General features: G+C 49.5%; 1 protein-coding gene across 9 annotated transcripts in view; it reads left to right on the top strand.

Moving 5' to 3' along the window:
- ATXN1 (ataxin 1) overlaps positions 1 to 22,991 on the top strand; it is a 412,658-nt gene that overhangs the window by 383,667 nt on the left and 6,000 nt on the right. For all 9 annotated transcript variants that reach the window (XM_088831365.1, XM_088831363.1, XM_088831364.1 and 6 more), the window contains one exon: positions 8,383 to 10,459. In XM_088831365.1, coding sequence (XP_088687491.1) covers positions 8,543 to 10,459 — 1,917 coding nt within the window. In that variant the 5' untranslated portion in view covers positions 8,383 to 8,542. The remainder of the gene's footprint in view (positions 1 to 8,382; positions 10,460 to 22,991) is intronic.

A 22,991-nucleotide genomic window follows, 5' to 3' on the forward strand; every position in this document is an offset into this window, starting at 1 on the left:
TGTAAATAATACTGGTGTGAATATTAGGGTGCAAATATCTTTCCAAATAGTGTTTTTGTCTTTTTGCCCCCAATATATGCCCAGGAGTGGGATTGCTGGATCATATGGTGGTTCTATTTTTAATTCTTTGAGGAAGCTGCATACTGTTTGCTATAATGCGTGTGAGTGCTCAGCCACTCCGTCATGTCTGACTCTTTGTGACCCCGTGGACTCTAGCCTGCCAGACTTCTCTGTCCATGGGATTTCCTGGCAAGAATACTGGAGCGGGTTGCTATTTCCTTCTCCAGGGGTTTGTCATGATGGCTGCGCCAATTTACGTTCCCACCAACAGCGCACAAGGGTTTCCTTTTCTCTGCGCCGTCGCCAATGTTTGTTCCTTGTGGATGAAGCCAGGCTTTGAACTTGTCCTTTATCTCCACCCCAGGAGTAGGCTATTCTTCCTACTACTCTCTGTGTTCTCCACCTCATTGGTACTAGTAAGAATATGCATGTTACCTTCCTATCAGTAATAATATTTTATCCTGATATTCCAAAGATGCCAGTGGAAGTGAGTGCAGAATGACTTCCATAGTGATTTTTCACGGCCGTGCTAATAAGCACAAAACTAACTTGAGAGTCAAAACTAACTTGTCTCCTAACCCCAGTTCTCACTGTGTTACTCTGGCCGGTTCTTTGCACCTTGTCGCCACAGTCCCTCTGTCCTAAAAGCGATTCACTCTGGAGCAGGGTAAGAACTGCTGCAGGTTGTGGAAAGCACCCAGGAAACTGTTCGCAGCCTTTGGTGGGTAAATGGAGATTCGGGTGTCGTTCCCCGGGTAGCTTACCTGCCACCCAGGTCACTTGAGAGCAGAAAGGTGTTTTGCTCACGTATGGAACCAGGGAAGGTCTTGACAGAAAGGCATTTCCAGCTTTTCTTAAAAGCATCTTTTGACAGCTCATTTGGGACCGCTTTCAATCCAGATGGTGATCCCTCCAAGTGATTATTTTTCCATCTTCAGCCTTTCCAGGAATTCCAGCACGGGCAGGCTGCCACGGGACACTGGCCGCCCAGATGCTGCGGCGACATCCCACGTGAGCCAGGGACAGGCCAGCCCAGCTGCGGGCCTGGGCCCTCGTCGCCCAGCCTGGCCTCCTGCAGACAGAGACTTGGACCATATCCCCATACCGTGGGCCCCACCCACGGGACAGACCTCCCTGTTTTTCCAGAGGTGGCAGAACCTGCTAGAAACACTCCCAGTGTCACACTGTTATCACGTGGACGCGATACGGGTATGGCAGAAGCCAGGAGCCGAAGAAAGCTTCTCCCGGGTCTGATGAAGCCTGTCCCTCTGTGATGCAGGCAGTAGAAGCAGATGGTGGAGCCCGATGTAGGGAGGAGGGAGATGGGGTTAGCTCCACGCCAAGCAGAGGAGTTCAGTGGGAGGAGGACAGCAGAGCTGCTGTGCGTCTGGAGCAGTCCCCTCCGCATCTCCATCAAGGAGGTGGATTTTAATCAGAACAAAGACTCTGAGTCCGTTTGTTGCCCTCAGAGCTTCCCTGAGCCCAGGGAGCCCTCAGATGCAGCCGTGTTCTTGTGGGTAGACTTAAAATTTTTGCATTAACATATGACATTGAGTGATTGTATTCATTGCCCCCAAATCCCCACGACTCTAGCCCGCGACACTCCTCTGTCCATGGGATTCTCCACCCAAGAATCCTGGAGAGGGTTGCCATTTTTTCCTCCGGGGGATCTTCCTGACCCAGAGATCAAACCTGGGTCTCCTGCATTGCAGGCAGATTCTTTACCATCTGAGCCACCAGAGAAGCCCCTATAGATAAACAGGCCACCCCAAAACTATTATTCTTGGTTCTAATAGAAGGGGACTGTTTTCTCCTGCTGGTCCTCATTCCCCTGAAATCCCAGTGTGGATGGCAGACCAGGGCCTCCCCGGTCCTGTGTGGCATGCATCACTGCTCTGACTGAAGGGTCCTGCACCCTGATACAGACTCTGGTATCAAACTTGCTTTTGGTGACCCTAGAGGGAGAGAGAGAGCTTGTTAACGGCGTGATGGTATCCCTGGTTCTCCATGCCTGATCTGCAGGACTTGCCCTCTGGGGGCAGTTTCAGCACCGCTGTGCCCTGGCTCACCACTAGGTGGGAGTGTTGAGCTCGGTGCTGGGTAAGGCTGAGGGTCCCTGGCTCCCTTGCCTGGAAAGTCTGAAGATGGATCTCTCTTCCTTATTCAACTCAGCCTGTAACCTGGAATGCCACACCCGCTGCAGCCCATATTAGAGCTAGGAGGGATGCCGCCGTGCCCTTGACATCACCTCCCCCTCTGACCCCTTTGCATTCTCTTTTGCACGTTGGACCATCAGCAAGCGTCTCTAAACTCTGCCTCAGTGCTTAGGACGACACGGGGATTCCCTACCACATGAGGCAGCCCAGTCCATTTGACCAGTTCTGATTAATTTCTAATTTCTACTGTATACAGTCGTCCATCAGTATCTGCGGGGGTTTGGTTCCAGGAGCCCCCGACGCTCAAGTCCCATGGTCAGCCCTCCGTAGAAGCAGTTCTGCATTCTGGAATTCAGCCAACCGCAGATTATGCAGTACTGCGAAACAGGAGACATTGGTTCGATCCCTGGGTCAGGAAGATCCTTTGGAGGAAGGCATGGCAACCCTCTCCAGGATTCTTGCCTGGAGAATCCCAGGGACAGAGGAGCCTGGCAGGCTACAGTCCATGGGGTTGCAAAGAGTCGGACAGGACTGAAGTGACTGAGCACAGCACACAGCAGGTCTTTATTGAAAAACAATCCCCATATAAAGTGACCTGTGCAACTCAAACTCACGTTGTCCAAGGGCAAAATGTGTATCAGTGTAATCTGGAGCTCAGAAGGTGTATCAGTGTAATCTGGAGCTCAGTTCTGTTCTGCTGTCTTTCACAGCTGGCGCTTCATAGATCTGAACATCACATCTCTGCTCCGGCTTTTTATGTCCTTCCCTAGGCCATACATCTTAAGCTGCTGCCGCTGTTACTTACCTGTCTTGGGTCCAGACCTCCCTCTAACCCCATCACTCCATCCTGGGCATGCCCGCCAGCATCCCCTTGCCTCAGGACTTTGTGATTTTACCAATGCTGTATGCTACTGCAGTATTTATTCTGATACTGAGAATACTGTGCTTTTTAAATGAAGCTATACCAACTTTTAGGCGCCAAACCCAACTGCTGGTTCATATTGAATGGATAGTCAAACAGAAAATTCCTGGGCTGTTTGAAATGAACTATTCTTCAACCAGATCTCTCTAACCCTGCTATTAATTGAGCTATTGAAACCAAGGGTAGGGCATTTATTTATTCTTGTTCATTTTAGTATTCTTGGCTTTGTGCCACTACCAGCTTCTTAGGATATATTTGAATATTAATTGCAGGTAATATATTAATCCAGCTTCCCTGTTAGCTCAGTTGGGAAATAATCCGCCTGCAATGCAGGAGACCCTGGTTCGATTCCTGGGTCAGGAAGATCCACTGGAGAAGGGATAGGCTATCCACTCCAATATTCAGTATAATATAGTAAGCACCCCTTCCAGACTTCTGTTGCCTCTAAATATGATAACCAAACCACTTAATAAAATGTTGAACAGAATAGAACTGAAAATAGAGTTCTTGCATACCATTTGCCCCACACTGACATTAAACAGTTAAGGTCCACGGTACAAACTGGAAACTAAGTGTTTGATGAATGACTATGTGATACACTTCCTTTGAGGTATGCTTGTTCAGTTAGCCATGAAGATATCTAATTATGCTATCACCTAGCATACCTTTCTCCATTCTGGAAATTTCAAGCATTTCAGAGTTGGGCCTGCTTTTAACATTTAACCTAAACAAAGTGCATTCTGCCTTTGCACTACACAGATCAACCTGTTCAATAATTCAGTAAAACAAGAGATATGCATGCCGGGACTTCAAGAATCCTTGCCAAGTCCTAGTGACCCCTCCCATTGGGTCCAGGTGTTCTGTCTTTTAAATGGTCGCATGGTTTTCCCAGAACTGACACAAGCTCACCAGGCTCTATTTCCTCCTCTTTAAAACTATGTATCTGTTGTGCATGGAAGTTACCGGCCAGTCGTGGGTTTCACTCCAACTGAGAAGCTCACAGGATGGAGGGTGCTGGGCAGAGCAGCCCAGTGTATCTCTCTGACCTTGGAATGCACGTTTAGGGCTGTATGTATCAGGTTCTAGGCGTGTCTTCCATTCAGAGCTGCTGCTGCTGCTGCTAAGTCACTTCAGTCGTGTCCGACTCTGTGTGACCCCATAGACAGAAGCCCACCAGGCTCCCCCTTCCCTGGGATTCTCCAGGCAAGAACACTGGAGTGGGTTGCCATTTCAGAGCAGTTAGTTCTTACTTACGGGACTTGGAATCAGTAGGGATCATCTCATTTTCCTGTCACTTCTGAAACAAGCTGAATCCATGGTAATGGGTAGGGGATTACAGGAATTTTTGAATGATAGCAAAGATAGAAGTGTCTTCCTTTATTAAAGTTTGCTTTTCCTCCCAGAGATGACTGGATCATATGTATAATTTACAGTCATAGTTTTTTTAAAGTGTGTTTCCTTCAAGTTTTCAAAGACAGAAAGACCCAGGAGAAAAGGAGCATCTGTTATTTAGAGCTGTATCAGGTTTAGGTGACCCCAGAGGAAACAGCTGAGTGCTCCCTGAGTACTCCTGTGTGTGCTTAGTTGATGAGTCGTCTCCGACTCTTTTGCGACCCCCTGGACTACAGCCCGCCAAGCTCCTCTGTCCATGGGGTTTCCCAGGCAAGAATACTGGAGGGGGTTGCCATTCCCTTCTCCAGGGGATCTTTCCAACCCAGGGATCGAACCCAGGTCTCCTGCATTGCAGCCGGATTCTTTACCCTCTGAGCCACCAGGGGAGGAACCCTAAACATTAGCTGCTTTTCTCCAAGGCGCCGTCAGTTCTGTTCGCTCACAGCACCGAGCTTGGTTTCCCAGCACCCACTCCATTAGAAAGAGGCTGAGATGTTTACTAAGGAGCTTAGGTGTACAGGCTGAGTTTCTCACACCTTGCTGTACATATGAATCATCTGGGGATTTTGTTAAAATGCAGACTCTGAATCAGGAGTTTTGGGTAGGACCTGAGTCTCTGCATTTCTAAAGCTGCTGGGGGAACTGGTCTGAGGACCACACTTGGAATAGCAAGGCCATACGCCACTGAGCTAAATTTTAAGATACTGATGGGCAGAGAGAGATAAATGTAGATGTGAAGATGCTTAAGAGGACTCTATTTGGAACAGTGATTAGCAGCAAATCATATGTAGTAAACCCTATATAAACGTGTCTTGATGCATCTGTTGACCCCCGTTCACTTCCCCTTTGCCAATGATAATGTTTAAACGTGATCTGCATGTGCGGCTCTTTGGTAACTGTGCAGTTACACAGTCGTGCGCAGGCCCATGTTTCTGTTGCAGAAGGTGCATCCGGAGGCACACGCCTCCTCTGGGGGACTCAGGTGAACGAACCATTGGTGTTTTAGCACTGAAAAGGCAGTTAGGGACATGAAGGCCATTTGTCTGCAGCTAGAAAGAAACCCTAAAAGCAGACATCCACTCTCCTTTCTTCTTCTCTTCTTCCTAGTTTCTTTCTCGCTCCCTTTTCCCTCCTGTACTTTCTACCTTCATAGTTTTATCTCTCTGGTTTTTTTTTTTTTTCATCCGGTGAACCATCATCCAATGTACCAGGATCACGGTGGCATCCTGTGGTGCCCTCTCGTGGTTCACTGAAAATATAGCTAGACACAGTCCTTACTCTCACAATGACTTCCCCTGCTGAGAGATACAGACAGCACAGAGAGCCAATGAAGCGCAGAACAGGGACGCGTGCCCCAGAATTACAGAGACCCAACTCTGTAGCTGCATTAGTTAATAGGAAATATGGTCCTTCTAAATGTAGGAGCTGAAATTTGTATCAGTCTGGCCCCAGGGTTGCTCCACTTAATCTTTGTATCCTTGACTTATTGTCAGTATTATCTGGAAAAGATGTTTATCAGTGGACCACTTTTCAGAAGAGTGCATTTGAATTTGTGTGTTAAGGCCGATATGTTTTAGTGGTCCATTAGCAGAAAAACCAGCCATGGAATCTATAATGAGATCTTTAAGGCCAACAAAGCTACCCAGTGTGTCTCAAAACAAACAAAAAAACAGTGTAAATAAACCAAGGCACTGCTAAGAACCAAGTCGGCATTGCTTTTTCAAATTCACTAAAGCTGAGTTCTGTTTTAAAAAGTACCTTCAGAGGGGTTTTCTAGTTTTGTGTACCGTGCATTCCATTGCGCAGCAATTTTACATTTGCATTGCTAATGGACCTCTTTGCAAACGTGTTTGACATTTTGCTTGGCTTTGAAAGGACTTTTATGCTGCTATTTTTTCCTTCCCTAGAGCTGCCTTGGGCTAATTAACCTATTCCCTCACTGGCTGGGCCTACTATATGCAAATACTCTGGATTCTGACACACTACTCTTACATGAACATCCCTAATGAAATCCTGTGGGGTTTTATTGGAGCAGTGCTACTGTGGGGCCAGCAGGGGGCGCATGGAGCAGTTCACGTGGAGTCCATCTCCTATAAATTACTTTCCTTTGCTAGTCCCACTGGGAATGCCAGAGTTTATGCAGTTCTCTTTCTTAGAGTAACTTGAAACCTAGAGATAAAAGATCAGTATCAGCATTTTTTAAGCAGTCAAAAGCGTCAACTGTTTTCAATTTTGGTAGTTTAATTTTATTTTGTCGTTTTGAAAACAGCACTGTCATCTCAATAGATCTGTATATATTAGGTGTAAATTACATGCCATGCGCTTCCTAAGAGAAGGCTATACCTGGGGCTTAATAAACCCGGAAGTTGGCAGGGTAATGCTGAAAACTGCTGCCTTATTGTGTCTGTTTTAACCTCAGACTATAGAAAGCGGGTCTGGGTAGGAGAAATGCTAAAACCCAGGTCCTGGAATTCCCAGAACCTGATTCAGCGACTTTCCAGGATCGCAGCACAAGAGTGCTCACAGCCTGTAGGCAGCCCTCACATCTGCCTCCTGTTAGCCTGGTTCCTGTTGGCTCCACTGATGATCTGCCTCTTGCCAGGTGGATATCTGTCTGCCTACACAGTCCTGGTAACAGAGTTTGGTGGTTCCTGAAAGACTGAGATAGGCGTCCATGAAAACTCGGCTCCCTACTTGTATGTCCAGGTTGAAACACACAGGCCTGACTGGTCTAGCAGAGGCTTCATCTCTCGGGTTCATGGTGGACTGGCCCTTTCCAAGGAGAAGAGGGTGGAGAGTATGGAGAGAGAATTCAAAGAGCGCTTGGAAAGGAAGTAAGAGGCAGAGATGAAGCAAGCATGTTGCCCTCAATGCCTGATTATTGTATTTTTAAAAACCAAACCATGTTCCTGTTTTAACTGTCTCAGATTCCTTTTGGCTGTTACCAGATGAGTAGCTGTACTGGGAGCTGTTTGGAAACGTGTAGAGAACATAATTATTTGGGGCTGCCTCTGCTCAGTTGGCCTGTATGTAGTGTGTGTGTGTTTATGTCTGTGTGTATGTGTTAGGCAAGAGAGAATCGTTGTAAATCCAGTATGGACCCAGAGTCATTAGAATCTTTGAGTAGCGCCTATGGCAGAGCTTCCCTGATAGCTCAGCTGGTAAAGAATCCGCCTGCAATACAGGAGACCCAGGTTTGATTCCTGGGATGGGAAGATCCCCTTCCCCTGGTGAAGGGAAAGGCTACCCACTCCAGTATTCTGGTCTGGAGAATTCCATGGACTGTATAGTCCATGGAGTCGGACAGGACTGAGCCACTTCCACTTTCACTATGGCAGAGGAGGACTCAGATAACCTATGAAATCCGCTGGGGACTTGGGTTCCTAACCTGGTCCTCCCAGTGCCTGGCCCAGAGGACGGCTGATCGTTACTGGTGCCATCCTCCCTGTAGGCTTCATTTGATCCTCCAGAGACTGGGTAAAGATAGAGCTGAGGAGTGGGAGGGCCATTTCTGGGAGGGAAACTAAGAAATGCATTGTTTGCCCTCCAAAAAGAAAAGGCAGGGGGAGGAGGGGAAGAAGAGGGTATTGAGAGAGATACCTTAGAAGACTTACTAAATCCATAAAAAAGGTTTGACTTGCTCCATGCCTTAACGATCTTTCTGATGTCCTACCCAACACGGCCAGCGTTTTACCTGCTCTAATAGTGGGGCTGGCGGCAGGATTTGGGGGGATTCACGGGAATCTCGCGGGAGGGTGTTCTTTTCTGGTGTTGATGTTCTGACGCCCTGTTCCACCCCCCACCCCCCCGTCCCCTTCTCCCCCTTGGTCCCGACCCTCTGCCTTTTCCCAGATTCCAGAGCAGCTGCTGGAGGATTGCACCCACGGGGAGATGATTCCTCATGAAGAGCCTGGATCCCCTACAGAAATCAAATGTGACTTTCCGTTTATCAGACTAAAACCAGAGCCAGTCCGACAGTGAAACGGTCACCGTGGAGGGGGGACGGCGAAAAATGAAATCCAACCAAGAGCGCAGCAACGAATGCCTGCCTCCCAAGAAGCGCGAGATCCCCGCCACCAGCCGGCCGTCCTCGGAGGACAAGGCGGTGCCCAGCGACAACCACCGCGCGGAGAACGCGGCATGGCTCCCCAGCGCCCGGGGCCACGTGGGCGGGCGGCTGGGGCCGACGGGGCCCCCGGCGGAGCTCGGTTTACAGCAGGGAATAGGTTTACACAAAGCGCTGGCCCCAGGGCTGGACTACTCCCCGCCCAGCGCGCCCCGGTCCGTCCCGGCGGTGGCATCCACCACGACGATGCCCGCGGCCTACCCGCCGCCCCCGCCGTCTGGGGCCCCCGTGTCCCCGGTGCAGTACGCCCACCTGCCGCACACGTTACAGTTCATCGGGTCTTCCCAGTACAGCGGGCCCTACGCCGGCTTCATCCCTTCCCAGCTGATCTCGCCCACGGCCAGCCCGGTCACCAGCGCGGTGGCCTCGGCAGTGGGCGCCGCCACGCCCGCCCAGCGCTCGCAGCTGGAGGCCTATAGCAGCCTGCTGGCCGACATGGGCGGGCTGAGCCGGGCCTCCGGACACAAGGCTGAGCCGCCGCCGCCGCCACCGCCGCCGCCGCCGCAGCACCTAGGCCGGACCGCGGGGCTCCTGCCCCCGGGGTCGCCGCCGCCCCCTCAGCAGAGCCAGTACGTGCGCATCTCCAGCTCGCCGCAGAACGCCGCGCGCCCGGCCTCGCCGCCGACCCTCCCCGTCCACCTGCACACGCACCCGACCATGATCCCGCACACGCTCACCCTGGGGCCCTCCCCGCAGGTGGTCGTGCAGTACACCGACTCCGGCAGCCACTTTGTCACCCGCGAGGCCACCAAGAAGGCCGAGAGCAGCCGGCTGCAGCAGGCCATGCAGACCAAGGAGCTGCTGAACGGGGAGGTGGAGAAGGGCCGCCGGTACGCGGCGCCCCCCGCGGCCGAGCTGGGCCTGGTGAAGGCGGCCGGCAAGGCCGTGCCCCACGCATACGAGCCCAGGCACGTGGTGGTCCACCCCGGCCCCGCCGACTACGGCGTCCGCGACGCGCCGGGCGTGCGGGCCTCCGTGATGGTCCTGCCCAACAGCAGCGCCCCCGCCGCCGACCTCGAGGGGCAGCAGGTCACCCAGCGGGAGAGCTCGCCGTCCGCCCTCAACGACAAGAGCGGCCTGCACCTGGGGAAGCCCGGGCACCGCTCCTACGCGCTGTCCCCGCAGCAGGCGCTGGGCCCCGAAGGCGTGAAGGCCGTCGCCACGCTGTCCCCGCACACGGTCATCCAGACCACACACAGCGCCTCGGAGGCCCTCCCGGTCGGGCTGCCGGCCACGGCCTTCTACGCGGGCACGCAGCCGCCGGTCATCGGCTACCTGAGCGGCCAGCAGCAAGCGATCACCTACGCCGGCGGCCTGCCCCCGCACCTGGTCATCCCGGGCACGCAGCCCCTGCTCATCCCCGTGGGCAGCGCTGACCTGGAGGGGTCGGGCGCCGCCTCGGCCATCGTCACGTCGTCGCCCCAGTTCGCTGCAGTGCCTCACACGTTCGTCACCACCGCCCTGCCCAAGAGCGAGAACTTCGGCCCCGAGGCCCTGGTCACCCAGGCCGCCTACCCGGCCATGGTGCAGGCCCAGATCCACTTGCCCGTGGCGCAGCCTGTGGCCTCCCCCGCCGCCGCCGCGCCCCCCACGCTGCCGCCCTACTTCATGAAAGGCTCCATCATCCAGTTGGCCAACGGGGAGCTGAAGAAAGTGGAGGACCTGAAGACGGAGGACTTCATCCAGAGCGCGGAGATCAGCACCGACCTGAAGATCGACTCCAGCACGGTGGAGAGGATCGCGGACAGCCACAGCCCCGGCGTCGCCGTGATCCAGTTTGCCGTCGGGGATCACCGAGCGCAGGTAACGTTGCGTCCGCGTCACGCAGGTAGGGGGACACCGCGCCGTGCTGCCTCCCTTACCTCCTGGCACCGTGACTTTCTTCCAAGCGGCAGACCTGTCTGCGGCTGTGGGGGTGATGAGGGTTTTCTTTCACTTTCACTGTGTACCTAAAGGTTAGATTTCTCACGTTTCCCCAACCGTTCTCTAACAGAATTAAGCCCTAATGCACCCCGAAGCATCGGCTGTTTGTAATGAATTAATTTCTCTGCTTCTCCAATGGGGGCTGGTCAGGCACCATGCTTCGGACAGTTAAGAAAATCACCACTTGGGTTATTTTGCTGATGTTGTTCTGTGGTTTAGATGAGTAACCCTGATTAAGAAAAGCCATTTTCCACCCCCACTCACCTTTTTTTTTTTTCGGTCAGGAAAAGACAGTGCTGGTTCAGGGGAGAATGTTGGGTGCCCAGAGTTGCCATATCCCATTTCAACATCAGTGTTTTGTTATTGTTTTCATTTATTTATTCTTTTAATTTGGCTCTGCCGGGTCTTGGTTGTAGCACTCAGAATCTGATCTTTAGTTGTGGCGTGTGAACTCTTAGTTGCAGTGTGTGGGATCTAGCTCCCTGACCAGGGGTTGAACCCAGGACCCTGTATCAGGAGCTTGGAGTCTTAGGCGCTGGACCACCAGGGAAGCCCCAGCATCCATGTTTTAACATGTAGGTTTAGGTATGGTGAGGCCAGCAGAGGAGAATGCATCTGCCATTGAAAAGGTGGTGTGTTACACTCAGATCCCAGGAAGAGGGGATATGCCAGGCCACAGGGGCTGACATGCCGAAGAAGCCCAGGGTCTGTTACAAGGCACTGGGAGCCAGGAGAAAACATGGATGAGAGCCTTTGTTGTTGTTTCAGTAGGAAGGAGTGGGTGAGGCAGGGTAGCAAGCGTAGGCTTGGCTAGTTGGAATCATTCCAGCAGGCTCTGGGTATAGGAGCTGTCTCTAGGTGTCTGATAGTGGCCCAGAGAGTGAAAGTTCCATTCACTGGGGAGGAAGCTGGGGTGTAGGTGTTTGCTTTGCATGTGAAGAACATTATCCCCTGCAGGGGAGCTGTTAGCTCTGTCTAGTAATTAGCTAACGCAGGAAGGGACAGTCCTCCAGTGTCTGCAAGACCCCAGGATGTCAAAGCATCAGATACAGAGAATAAAGGGCATGGTTCATATAATCTGGAAGGTCAAGGCTGTCCCAGGTGATCTCCTGAACTTCTGATAAATAGGAACCCCAAGGGCCAGATGCAGACAAGCTGAGTCATGTTAGGACTAGAACCGTGATCAGCTTTTAATTTCCATGAGTTCCTTCAGGCCACTCTTTTCCAGCTTCTTAAATCACTTGAATGCAGGTATTCCGCCCATGTGTATGGAAACAGCAGTTTTACTGCCCAGCTTGCTTGAAGTCAGGTTTGGCCCCAAGGCGGGGAACTTCCAGGCTATAGAGCCTCAGTGCCTCTGGGAATGGGATGTGACAGCACCTCCTTCAGTTTGAAATGAGTTGAAAAATGGTCATGGAGTAGCTGGTATTTGGGACAGTCAAACATAAACAAACTAGTTAATGGTTTGAATTGTTTTTAGAATATTTTTAAAAAGATCAAGTGAGGTGGGGGAGTCTGGTTTTCCAAAGCATTTTCCAGGACTGCTTGTGAATGTCCGGATGTGGGATCTTGCACAATATCAGAGGGCCTGCGTTGCCAGGAGCTTTTAGCCCCGAAGACTTTTCTTTTAAATGGTGAGATGTCACTGTAAACTTTGATGAGGCCCAAGAAAAATTTCTCAGGATTCTGATGCAAAAAAAAGAAAAAAAAGCAAAAATCAGTATATTTGGAAAAGGGCATCATTATGTAGAACTCCCTACCCACGTCTAAGCTTCTGCTCCCTCTTCGCGTCCTACGTGGATTAGGACTGTGTGGATCCTCACTGAAAAAAGAATGAGCTGACTTCTAGCAAAGCTGTCTTTTAACAGAACCCAAGTGAAACCTGGGAAATAAACAAGAAGAAAAAGTAAATGTGGGTTTTTTTTTTCGTGATCCTTTTAATCCTTAAAGCACTACTGTGAACAGAGAAGCAGAGGCAGAGGGTTATTTTGAAATGCAACTATCTCCTGCCCAGCATCTCTTTTCAGCTTTCAGTAAAGAACAGCTCTGAGCTGCAGGCTCATCTCCAAGGCCGCAGGAGCCCCCATAGACTGGAGCCTCACAGACCTCTAGGTTCCAGATTGACCGGCAGTGCTGAGGGAGGTAGCATCTCTGCAGGCTCCTCCCGCCCGATCCTCCGCAGAGCTTAAACGATCAAGAAATTGGCTTTCGAGTGTGAAGCCAGCCTCATTTCCTTCCCGTCGCCAGGCCACCAGTCTCTTTGCTGACGGCCAAGGTGCAAATTAGAAGGTAGCGGGTTTGTCAAGGCCTGTTCACAGCCTGTGAGGCTGCCCCTGTGTGGCCCAGCCGCCTGCTGGGAAGGACTCAAAAGGGTGGCTGGGGTTCCAAGCTGCAGAAACACAAGCGCAGGGCCCGGCACGCCAGTGATGTGTCACTTTACCCAGAAGCCTATCAGAAACAGGCTGACATCATCCCAGCTAAAATACTCCACCAGCTGTGTTTGCCACAAGTGACGGGGGCAGAGTCAGCCGAGAATCGGAGAAAGTGAGAGGGGGAGGGGGCGGGCAAGGGAGAAGGAAGGTCCAGTTTTAATTTACACTCTAAGGGCTGAGGGCTTCCCTTTCTCCTCAGGGGGCTCTCTGAGGGGTTTTCTCCCCAGGCCTGGAGATCCCTCCTCGGTCTTCTCAACCGATTAGAAATCTCTTAACACTTGCACCCATTAGGGAGGCTGAGAGATGTGCAGAGCATTTTCACTTAAACAGCCAAATCACAGATTTGGGTGGGGAAGTTGTGGGAGGAAGGGGGTGGTTTTCTAAAGGACAGATGGCTTTGTGACCCCAGGCGTAAATCCTGCACGGAGGCAGGACCCAGGCACACTTGACTTCATAACCTACCACAGGCGTCCCTGGTGAATGCGGTGTGGCTGGTGGGAGAAGCCCCGAGCCTGGGGTCTGGACGATGGCAGGACAAAATGGTCTCACTTCTCTCTGAGCTAGGGTTTTTCTCATCACTAAAATGGGCAAGTAATTCCTTCTACAAGATCATATCTTCAGCATCCTCTTTGTTTTTGTATTCCTTTGCTTTCCTGTTGTGCAGAACAGCCCTTGTAAAATTTACTAGCATCCACTAAGCAATAAAATAAAATGAGGGGGGAGGGGATATACACGGAAAGTTACCTGACTTTATGCTAATAATCAGCATATGGATCCAGTGAGAAGGAAAGCCACACTCTAGAAACAAGGGGATTTTCACTGAGGGATTATTTTCAGGAGGCGAATTCCTAATTATTATTGTGAAAAGAGACCTCCAGGGTGGTGGATCTGAAGCTCCCTGTGAGGCAGTAGGAGAAAAATGCTTTCACATATTTGTCCCCATGCCTGTGGTTTTGTCATTCAGAGAGCAGTATTTCTTGGCCCAGGCAAAGCATCCTTGCATCCCAGTTCCCCCAGGCTGGTTCTCCAGGAGAATTAAAGGATCTTAGGCATGGTCTGTCAGCCTGTGCGCGCCACACGAAGCCTCTCGGTAGCCACCTATGGTCTCCTGAGTCTGTGGTGAGCCCAGAAGGGATCCTGAGATGATCAACATCCACATGGGCGCCAATGTGATTCAACTGGAGGGCAGAGCATCGTCTGCTTGGGTGGGAAGCAGGTTAACTGGTCAGAAAATGCAAGACCTGGAGCTGAAAAGAGCCGAGGCTGAATCTGTCCTCCGCCACCGGAGCTTTGGGGCTTGGTGCAAATCACAAACAGACCAGTGCACACATGCTTCATGGTCCTGATGACACACGTGCCTTCCATCCGGCTCGTGCTGTAGTGTGAAGGATGAAAGTGGTCGGAAGAATGAAAGGAAAGTGAAGCCAGAGTGTTAGCCGCTCAGTGGTGTTACTCTTTGCAAGCCCATTGACTATAGCCTGCCAGGCTCCTCTGTCCATGGAATTCTCCAGGCAAGCGTACTAGAGTGGGCTGCCATTTCCTTCTCCAGGGGATCTTCTCAACCCAGGGATTGAACCTGGATCTCCTGCATTGCCGGCGGATTCTTAACCATCTGAGCCACCAGGGAAGAAAGGAAATTCACTCAAAAGAACCAGTTCAGTAGGTAGTGGGTAGTAGATCCTCAGCAGTGTTAGTTTCCCTTCCTTGCTTCCACTTGGGTGGGACTTTGACCCTGAGAAGAGAAAGGTTAGGTCCTGAAAAGTGAAGGAGTAAAAGGCTTCATGCTCTTACAAGAGCTTTTGGAAGGAGGGACAGCTTAGAAAAGTCTGGAAGGAAGGCTGAACTTTTCTGGTGAGCCTCATAAGCCATTTCACTCTGCCTGTGTGCTTGCAGCATATTCCCAGGAGAGGTCAAGGAGCATCCCTCACCACCACTGTTTCTATGAAGGCAATACCATGACCTCCCACTGGCCTGTGCGCACGTAACACTGTCTGGCTTTCCTGAGTGTGAGCTGGACTGGAAGGGTCATTTGATGGTTGAGCCCTGCACATCAGTGACCAGTGCAGAGACAGGGGCTCATGCACCTCTCTTGCAGAAAGGATCTGGGCACCATTCCCACTGAGGGACCCCCGACCCGGGATGGCCCCACTGGGGGAGCCCTGGGCTTCCATCTTTGAGCAGCCTCTGCACCCCTCCAGCTCATGGTCCCCAGGCTTGACTTTTCTGAAGAGCACACAGCATTTTGTCAGTACGATCGCAGTGCATTTTCTCTGTGGTGAGGCTGCTTTGTTTTCTCCTTAGTGCTGGGTTTTGTCTCTCATTAGGGCTCTCTGTCACCTCCCAGAGTCAGGAGCTGCCTGCTTCCTTTTACCTCCTTGGTGGCAGCTTAATATTCCATGTCGTTTTCTTCTCCCAACTCATGTGTGTGTGCGTGCATGCACATACCCACATAGCATGTTACAGTGACACGCTCACTGTACATCTGCCGTTGGCTTTTCTTCCATTCCACTGTTTTTTCATTTAACCACTGCATTCTGTGAGCCATCAGTGTCTGCATTAGGCATTTAATGGGTTCAGTTCAGTTCGGTTCAGTCGCTCAGTCGTGTCCGACTCTCTGCGACCCCATGAATCACAGCACGCCAGGCCTCCCTGTCCATCACCAACTCCCGGAGTTCACTCAAACTCATGTCCATCGAGTCGGTGATGCCATCCAGCCACCTCATTCTCTGTCGTCCCCGTCTCCTCCTACCCCCAACCCCTCCCAGCATCAGAGTCTTTTCCAGTGAGTCAACTCGTCGCATGAGGTGGCCAGAGTATTGGAGTTTCAGCTTTAGCATCAGTCCTTCCAATGAACACCCAGGATTGATCTCCTCTAGAATGGACTGGTTGGATCTCCTTGCAGTCCAAGGGACTCTCAAGAGTCTTCTCCAGCACCACAGTAGCTGGTGCCTAAAAATAACCAGAGCCCTCCTGCAGGCAGCACAGTCGCCTGTATAGTCCTTAAGCCGCCAAGGCAGACCAACTTGCCAAACATTTTACACATGGGGCTTGGTGGATGTGAACCCTGATGAATCAGAAAATGGGTAGTGACTGCCCTTGATGCAAAGCTCATTACTGGCCCTGGGGTCCAGTGATTGGTGATAATCCTCCCAGCTCTAATGCCAGAAAGGCTCCAGCAGAGAAGCAATATCAAACACATTTTTGTTTGTCTGTGTTCCCTCCCCGTCCCCCCAAAAGAAGAAAAATGCTCTGCTTTAGCATGTGTGTGATATAAGTGCCCCCAGCTTGGGGATCTTACATGTGTTATTGAAGCAGATTATCTGGGACCATTGTAGCTTATAGCTTTTTTTTTAAAGTAGACTTTATTGTTGAAAGTAGTTTTAGCAGAAAGTACAGAGTTCCGAGACACGGAGTTTCCCGTTATTAAAATCTTGCATTTTAATGGTACATGTGTGATTTGTAATTGATGAGCTAATGTTGATGCATTATTATTAACTAAAGTCCATACTTTATATTAGGATTTACTCTGTGCTCTACATGCTGTAGCTTTGGATAAATGTGTAATAATAACACATGTCCAGCCTTCCAGTGTTCTAGAAGATAGTTTCCCCACCCTAAAGATCCTTCATGCTTTACCTGTGGGTACCCCCCACCCCACCCCCACCCCTGGCAATTGCTGATCTGTTTCCAGCTCTGTAATCCTCCTTTTTCTAGAATGTCATGCAGCTGGACTCCTATAGTGTGTCACCTTTTCAGACTGACTTCTTTTAGTCGGGAACATAAATTGACAGTACCTTCATGTTGTTCTGTGGCTTTGAAAGCTCATTTCCTTATAGCACTGAATAGTACACGTTTGTTCTTTAAGGCATGCATTTTCAGACCCTGGTAGGGAGGGAAGGCAAGTGGGACAGACCCATGTGCCCCAGAGCTGCCCTGGTCACCTGCCAATCGGGTCTCTGGAAGCCAAGCGACATTGCGAGAAGAACTCAGCTCATCCGTCATGTGGGGCTTGTGTTTGGAGGCGTCTCTGTGCTGGGATGTGGGTTTAATGAAACAGCTTCCACCAAAGACTGAGTCAGGCTTAGCGTGAATGTGATGAAATGTTTTAAATAGAACACTCACAGACGCTCTTACACTCAACTGAAGAGGTGTGACTGTTTTTATTAATGATTTTTCAACATTGAAGTAAATGGGGCCTCCGTCAGCCTGTCCGTCTTTGCTCCAGTGTTTTCAATTTTTTTTTTTTGACACGCAGAATGTGGTCATGCAAACTAGCCTTCGAGGAGAGCAGACAGACTTTTTCTCTGTGGGTGAAACAGGACCCAGAACTTCACTTGCAGACAAAGTTAGGGATTCCCAGCGTAAGCATGTCACCAAACGTGAGAGGTCCTCACTGACGCCCACTTCTGAGTCATGTCCCCACTCCTGGATGCAGGCAGAATGTGTACATTTGCGACAGGCTCGAGAAAAAAATGCTTTGTAAAACAGATGCCCTTCACATTTGTGAAAACAGGGATTCTCATGAAGGAAAAGGGAGACAAATTTAAACAACAGACGTTTTGTTTGCTTTATATCTTGCTTTCGGTGATACATACATATGTGTGTGTAGACAGAGCACCCATCTACTGTTGAAAAATACAACCAAACAGCATAGATGTGCGTATGTGCATGCACGGTTTAGCTATGGTGGTCTTTAAGTAGCTAAAGGTATTTTACTGAACTTATACAAGAGCTACGAATGATCATAAAAGGTGGTCGTTCACCAGATCAGGAGGCGACATTAAATAATTATCAGCCCAAAGTGAGGATGTTACCTCCCTGTCTTGGTATCTTCATCTTGAATAGAAGTTGGAGGCGATCGCTTTAGAGGAGCTGGTTTAGCAGGGCTGGAGGAGGGGCAGGTTCCTCTTTGGAGCCGTGGGGAGCAGTGGGTGTGTCTGCAGCCACGGGAAGAGGGCTGGAAAGGGCACAGGAGGATGGAAGGTGACCACCCCTAAAAAAGAGAGGTGCCGGATACAAGGCATTCAGGGATGAAAGGCAGAGGGGGCCTCAAGCTGACACCAGGACAAAAGCTATTCATGCTCCCATTTCATCCTCCAGTTTGCTTCAAGTGTTTGGAAAAGGATGTATTTATGTGATGAAAAAAGAGAAACTGGCTGTGTCGAGCTGCCAGGAGTTATATAACAGGTTTTGGTCGTGTATGGTCCTGCCCTCATGAATATATTTTCATTGGGGTTTAATCGGAGCCCATTTGAACCTCCACAAGGTCATAAAACAAATTCATGGTTATTAGCGCAGCTGAAAGCGCAGAAAGGAAGCTCGCGCTTGGGGAGAGAGTAACTAAAGTATGACTCGGTGAGATCAGGGTGAGCGCCGCGTCTGATGGGACCGTGGAGTGAGGCCGCTGTGGCTCGGCCCGGAACGATGGCTGTGAAGAGCCGAGCGAGACCCAGGGAAGGTGCAGCTCCTCTCTGGGCGAGGAGCATGAGCCCGGTGGAGTCCCGGCTGGCGGTCGCAGGCCCAGGCAGTCCCTCTACAGCATCTAAACATTGACCTCTGTTGACCAGTGGGACGTTGAGGTGTTTTCACTCGTGGAGGGCAAACACAGAACCAGTCTTTCAGATTTGTCCTGAGCACCCATGACAAGCCAGGAAGTGTCCTGCACCCTGGGGACAGAACAGTGAGCAAACCAGGCGCAGCACAGCCGCCCCCCACCCCCAGGACATACAGTCTCTTGGAAGTTCATGGGCCGAGGAGAAACAGAGAAATAGGGAAGTAAAGAAAATGGCACATCAAAAGATAACAGGTGCTGTGGGAAAAATAAAGCAGACTAAAGAGGGTGGGGAAAAGGATTGAGAAGAGTTAAACAGGGTGTTTGAGGACACTCTCTCTGAGAAGGGGAACAGGAGGCCACTGGACACAGCGAAAAGGCTTTCAAGTGGAGGGAATAGCAGACGCACAGACCCAGAGGCACAAGCGTTTTTGGAGTGAAAGGACCAACGAGAAGACGAGAAGACCGGTGTTACTGCGGTGCAGGGATGAAGGGGTGGGATGCAGACCACACCGGGCTCGTTCACAGGGCTTTTTCTCCCAGTGAGAAGCTGGCTTGGCCAGGATTGTGGCCGTGGAGGCAGTAAGAAACAGGCTCATCCTAGCTGTATTTGGGAGAGAGAACCCCTTGGACTTGCTTGTGATTTGGATGCATGCAGTCTGGGTGGAGGAGCCCAGGAAAGTGTGATACCCAGGCTGTTGACTTGAACGCTGGAAGTGTGAGGACGCAGCTCCTGGAGGTGGGGAGGAACCCAGGAGGTGCCAGTGGGCAGGGGCATATCAGGGGTCTGTTTGGGACATGTTCAGTTAGAGTTGCCAGTATATAGCCAAGCGGACATCGCCAGGTAACATGGTTGCCAGTATCCAAACAGGCCCTGGTGGGATTACTGGATTTGCGTGCATGTTCTGGCTCCTCAGTGAAGGCAGGAACTAGGTCTTAAATAGTAAGTTTCAGTCTCAGTGTTACGTTTTGAACTTGATTCAAACTGCAAAACCTGGAGTGTGAAGCACTTAATATTTCTCAGCACCAGAGGGAGCCCCACATGGGCCTCAAGTTCAAGGAATTCAGACTCATTTCTGGTTTAAAGTGACATCATGTCCCAAAATCCCACCATGTCCGTTTCATATTCACAGTAGTACCCGTTGGCCTTGACAGCATGTTTTGAGGCAGATAATGCTCCTCTGTAAGGGAATTTCAAGCGGGCAGACCGAGCCGTGTACATTCTCACTGGAAAATCTGTCAATATGATTTCTTCATTAATTGTTAATGATCAGTTAACCTTTGAGAATGTTTATGTCCTTCTGACAAACCTAATTACAAAATGAAAATACTTTTGTTATGACTACCTCAATGTGCTTATTTGAGATATGTGCAAACAAGAGTTTAACTTTCATCCGAGGAAGGGCAAAACCTTACTTTAGTTCACGTATATCCAGACCCCCCCCCCAAAAAAAGTGCATTATCTAGATAATTCAGGCTACAGCATTAGGGAGGGAAGAATATTCATGAGGATAAATATTAGCGAGGATAAATAATTAGGAGAAAAATAACATGGGGCCTGAACTGCTTACCGCGATCAGATGACCTGAATCTTCTGCTCCTAATTTGTATGGATCCAGCTGAAGGGGTGGCACCTTTTCCTGGGATGGCAGAGCTCTCTGGGGAGAAGACAAAGTGAGCTTTTAGGAGGAAGGGACCAAAGGCAAGCCTTTGAAATGACAGAGAAGATTTCCCCAAAGCTCTCTAGGTTAAAATACCCCATTATCATCGCCCTTTCAACATACCTCTCAAATATTCTCCTCTCTCCTCATCACTTTTCTTTCATGCATTTTTAGGTAGGCTGTTCAAGCTATCAACCACCTCACAGAACTTCATTCTAAGACCTGCCTTCGGAGTTTTGAGATGGTAGAACGATGAAGGGCTTTTAAAATGCCCCCGAATATGGTACATGTAACGGGGGAGCAGGCATATCTGTGTCATTCCTTATGGAGTCATCAGTAACGTTACTTGTCACAAAGCCTTTGAAGCCATCTTCTTAATGAGTCTGTGGCACTTGGCAACATGTCAAAGTCTTCAGATACATTTGTACACAGTAGGAGTTATTTTCCGAATCTGAATATCGGCTGCTCTGAGGAACGTGTGTAATATGGCTGACACAGCAAGAACCTCTTGAGTAGGAGTTGTTGGGCTGACTGTCAGCACAGCCCTACCCAGGAGCAGGGCGTCACCTAGGAAATGCAGCTAACAGTCCCCACTTGAAGGAGTGTTTGTTTCCTCTGCTCTGTGTATGATGGTAATGGCTTTAAGCAGTTTGGGACAGGATTCATGGAGCTGGCTCCAGGTTGGTCCTCCCACTTGGAACTCAGTGGGTATCCCCATCTGATACTATAACTTGTAGGTATGTTTGTATACGTCTGCATGATATGAACATAGCTCTGTAACTGAATATCAGCCTCATATATAGAGAGAGATATGATTCGCATAGCAGATGTAAGACTGATGCTGTTTCACAATTTTTTGTATCGTGGAACAAATCCATAACCTCGGGTCATTGGATTCTATTTATTCCAAGTAACAGTCACCACTTTTGGGGTAGTGGAAATGTTAAGTTCATCTCTTCTGGTGATACTACAGTATCTTTGTTCACAGGGGCAGAGATCAGTAACATAGGAAAAAAGAAAACGGGTTTGGGGGCCACAGAGATTGGGATTAAATCCCAACTCCATCAGGGTATAGTCATGACATTAGGTCACTGATTCAGTCTCTTTGACGCTTAGACTTCCTTAGTCTTACAATTGGAACAACAGCATTTTTCTCACTAGTTTACTGTGAGTATCAAACAAAATACTTTTTGTAAAGTGTGTACCTAAATGTTTAACAAATAGTAGGAACTCAAAATTTTTTAAATTCTCTTTTCTTATTCAGATAGTCCATAACAATGAAATTTTCCCCAGATAATATGAACATTTATATGGGCTCATGCCCACACACTGGAGAAGGAAATGGCATCCCACTCCAGTATTCTTGCCTGGAGAATCCCATGGACAGAGGAGCCGGGCAGGCTACAGTCCATGGGGTCGCAAGAGCCGGTCACAACTTAGCGATTAAACAACCACCATGCTCTCACACATACTGTAGTAATAGGCTTTCATATAAATTCATTCTAGTTGTTTTTTCTAAAAACACTTAGGTCTTCTATGGAGCAAATAAAATATATCATTCAATAAGTGCATCTAAAACAAGATCAATCACAGTTATAAAAAAAATAGGTTAAGTAGAAAAGCCATAATCCATGTAAATTACATGAAAATATACTACTTTTAAAGTGAGATATTTTAATTATTTACGTGTTTCTGGATGTGTGCCTGTGCATGAAATTCAACAGCACTTTCAATATTATTGTATTTAGTCAATACAGCTACAGCTATCTTTCCATATCTGTGGGTTCCACACCTGTGGAGTCAACCAATCACAGATTGAAAATATTTATGGGCAAAAAAATTCTAGAAAGTTCCAAAAAGCAAAACTTGAGTAGTTCCCAGGCAACAATTTACATGGCATTTACATTATAAGTAATGCAGATGAGTTAATTTATGCAGACAATGTGTATAGGTTATATGCAAATACTGTGCCCTTTTATATGGACTTGAATATCCTTTCAGTCATTTCAATTTATTGAAATTTATGGTAATACATGGCACATGTGTGCGTGCTCCAGTCGTGTCTGACTCTTTGAGATCCTATGGACTGTAGACTACTAGGCTCCTCTGTCCATGGGACTTTCCAGGCGAGAGTACTGGAGTGGGTTGCATGCCCTCCTCCAGGGGATCTTCCTGACACAGGGACTGAGCCTGCGTTTCCTGCAGTTCCTGCATTTTAGCGCCACCTGGGGAGCCTGCATGGCACATAAGCAGCCTAGAAAAAGCAAGAGCTACTGAAAGGATGCTGGGCTTCCCCTGCTTTCAATACTTCTCTTTCAGACAAAAGCGAGACTGACTGGAGTGCCTGGGGCTTGACCGTGTAGCTGGGCCAAGCACGTGAACTGTTTTGTATTCATTGCACCCTCAAACCCCTAGAAGTGTTGCCCAGCTTTCAGGTCCTGGGGAAGCCCTCCCTGTTTTCTTCAGCTCACATTGGTTCTCCTTCTCCTAAATTCCTAGAATATGCATTCATCTGTCCAACAAATATTTATTTTCAACTATGTGCCAGGTACTCTTTTCGGGGCCAGGGACACAGTGATGGAACACATAAGTGCCTGCCTCATGAAGCTAAAATACAGTCTTAACTCTGATGCCTGTTCAGCGCTGTCATCGGTGAGGATAGCATCTGTCCAGTGAGTTAATAAAGCACAGGAACATACTTTGGGCGTGAGTCACATGCAGCGCCCAGCGCCTGAACACTAAGCAGGTGTTCCATCATCCTCTGGGGG

The sequence above is a fragment of the Moschus berezovskii genome, chromosome 23, assembly GCF_049115385.1.
Source record: "Moschus berezovskii isolate FMDL1 chromosome 23, NW_MosBer_1.0, whole genome shotgun sequence".
NCBI lineage: Eukaryota > Metazoa > Chordata > Mammalia > Artiodactyla > Moschidae > Moschus > Moschus berezovskii.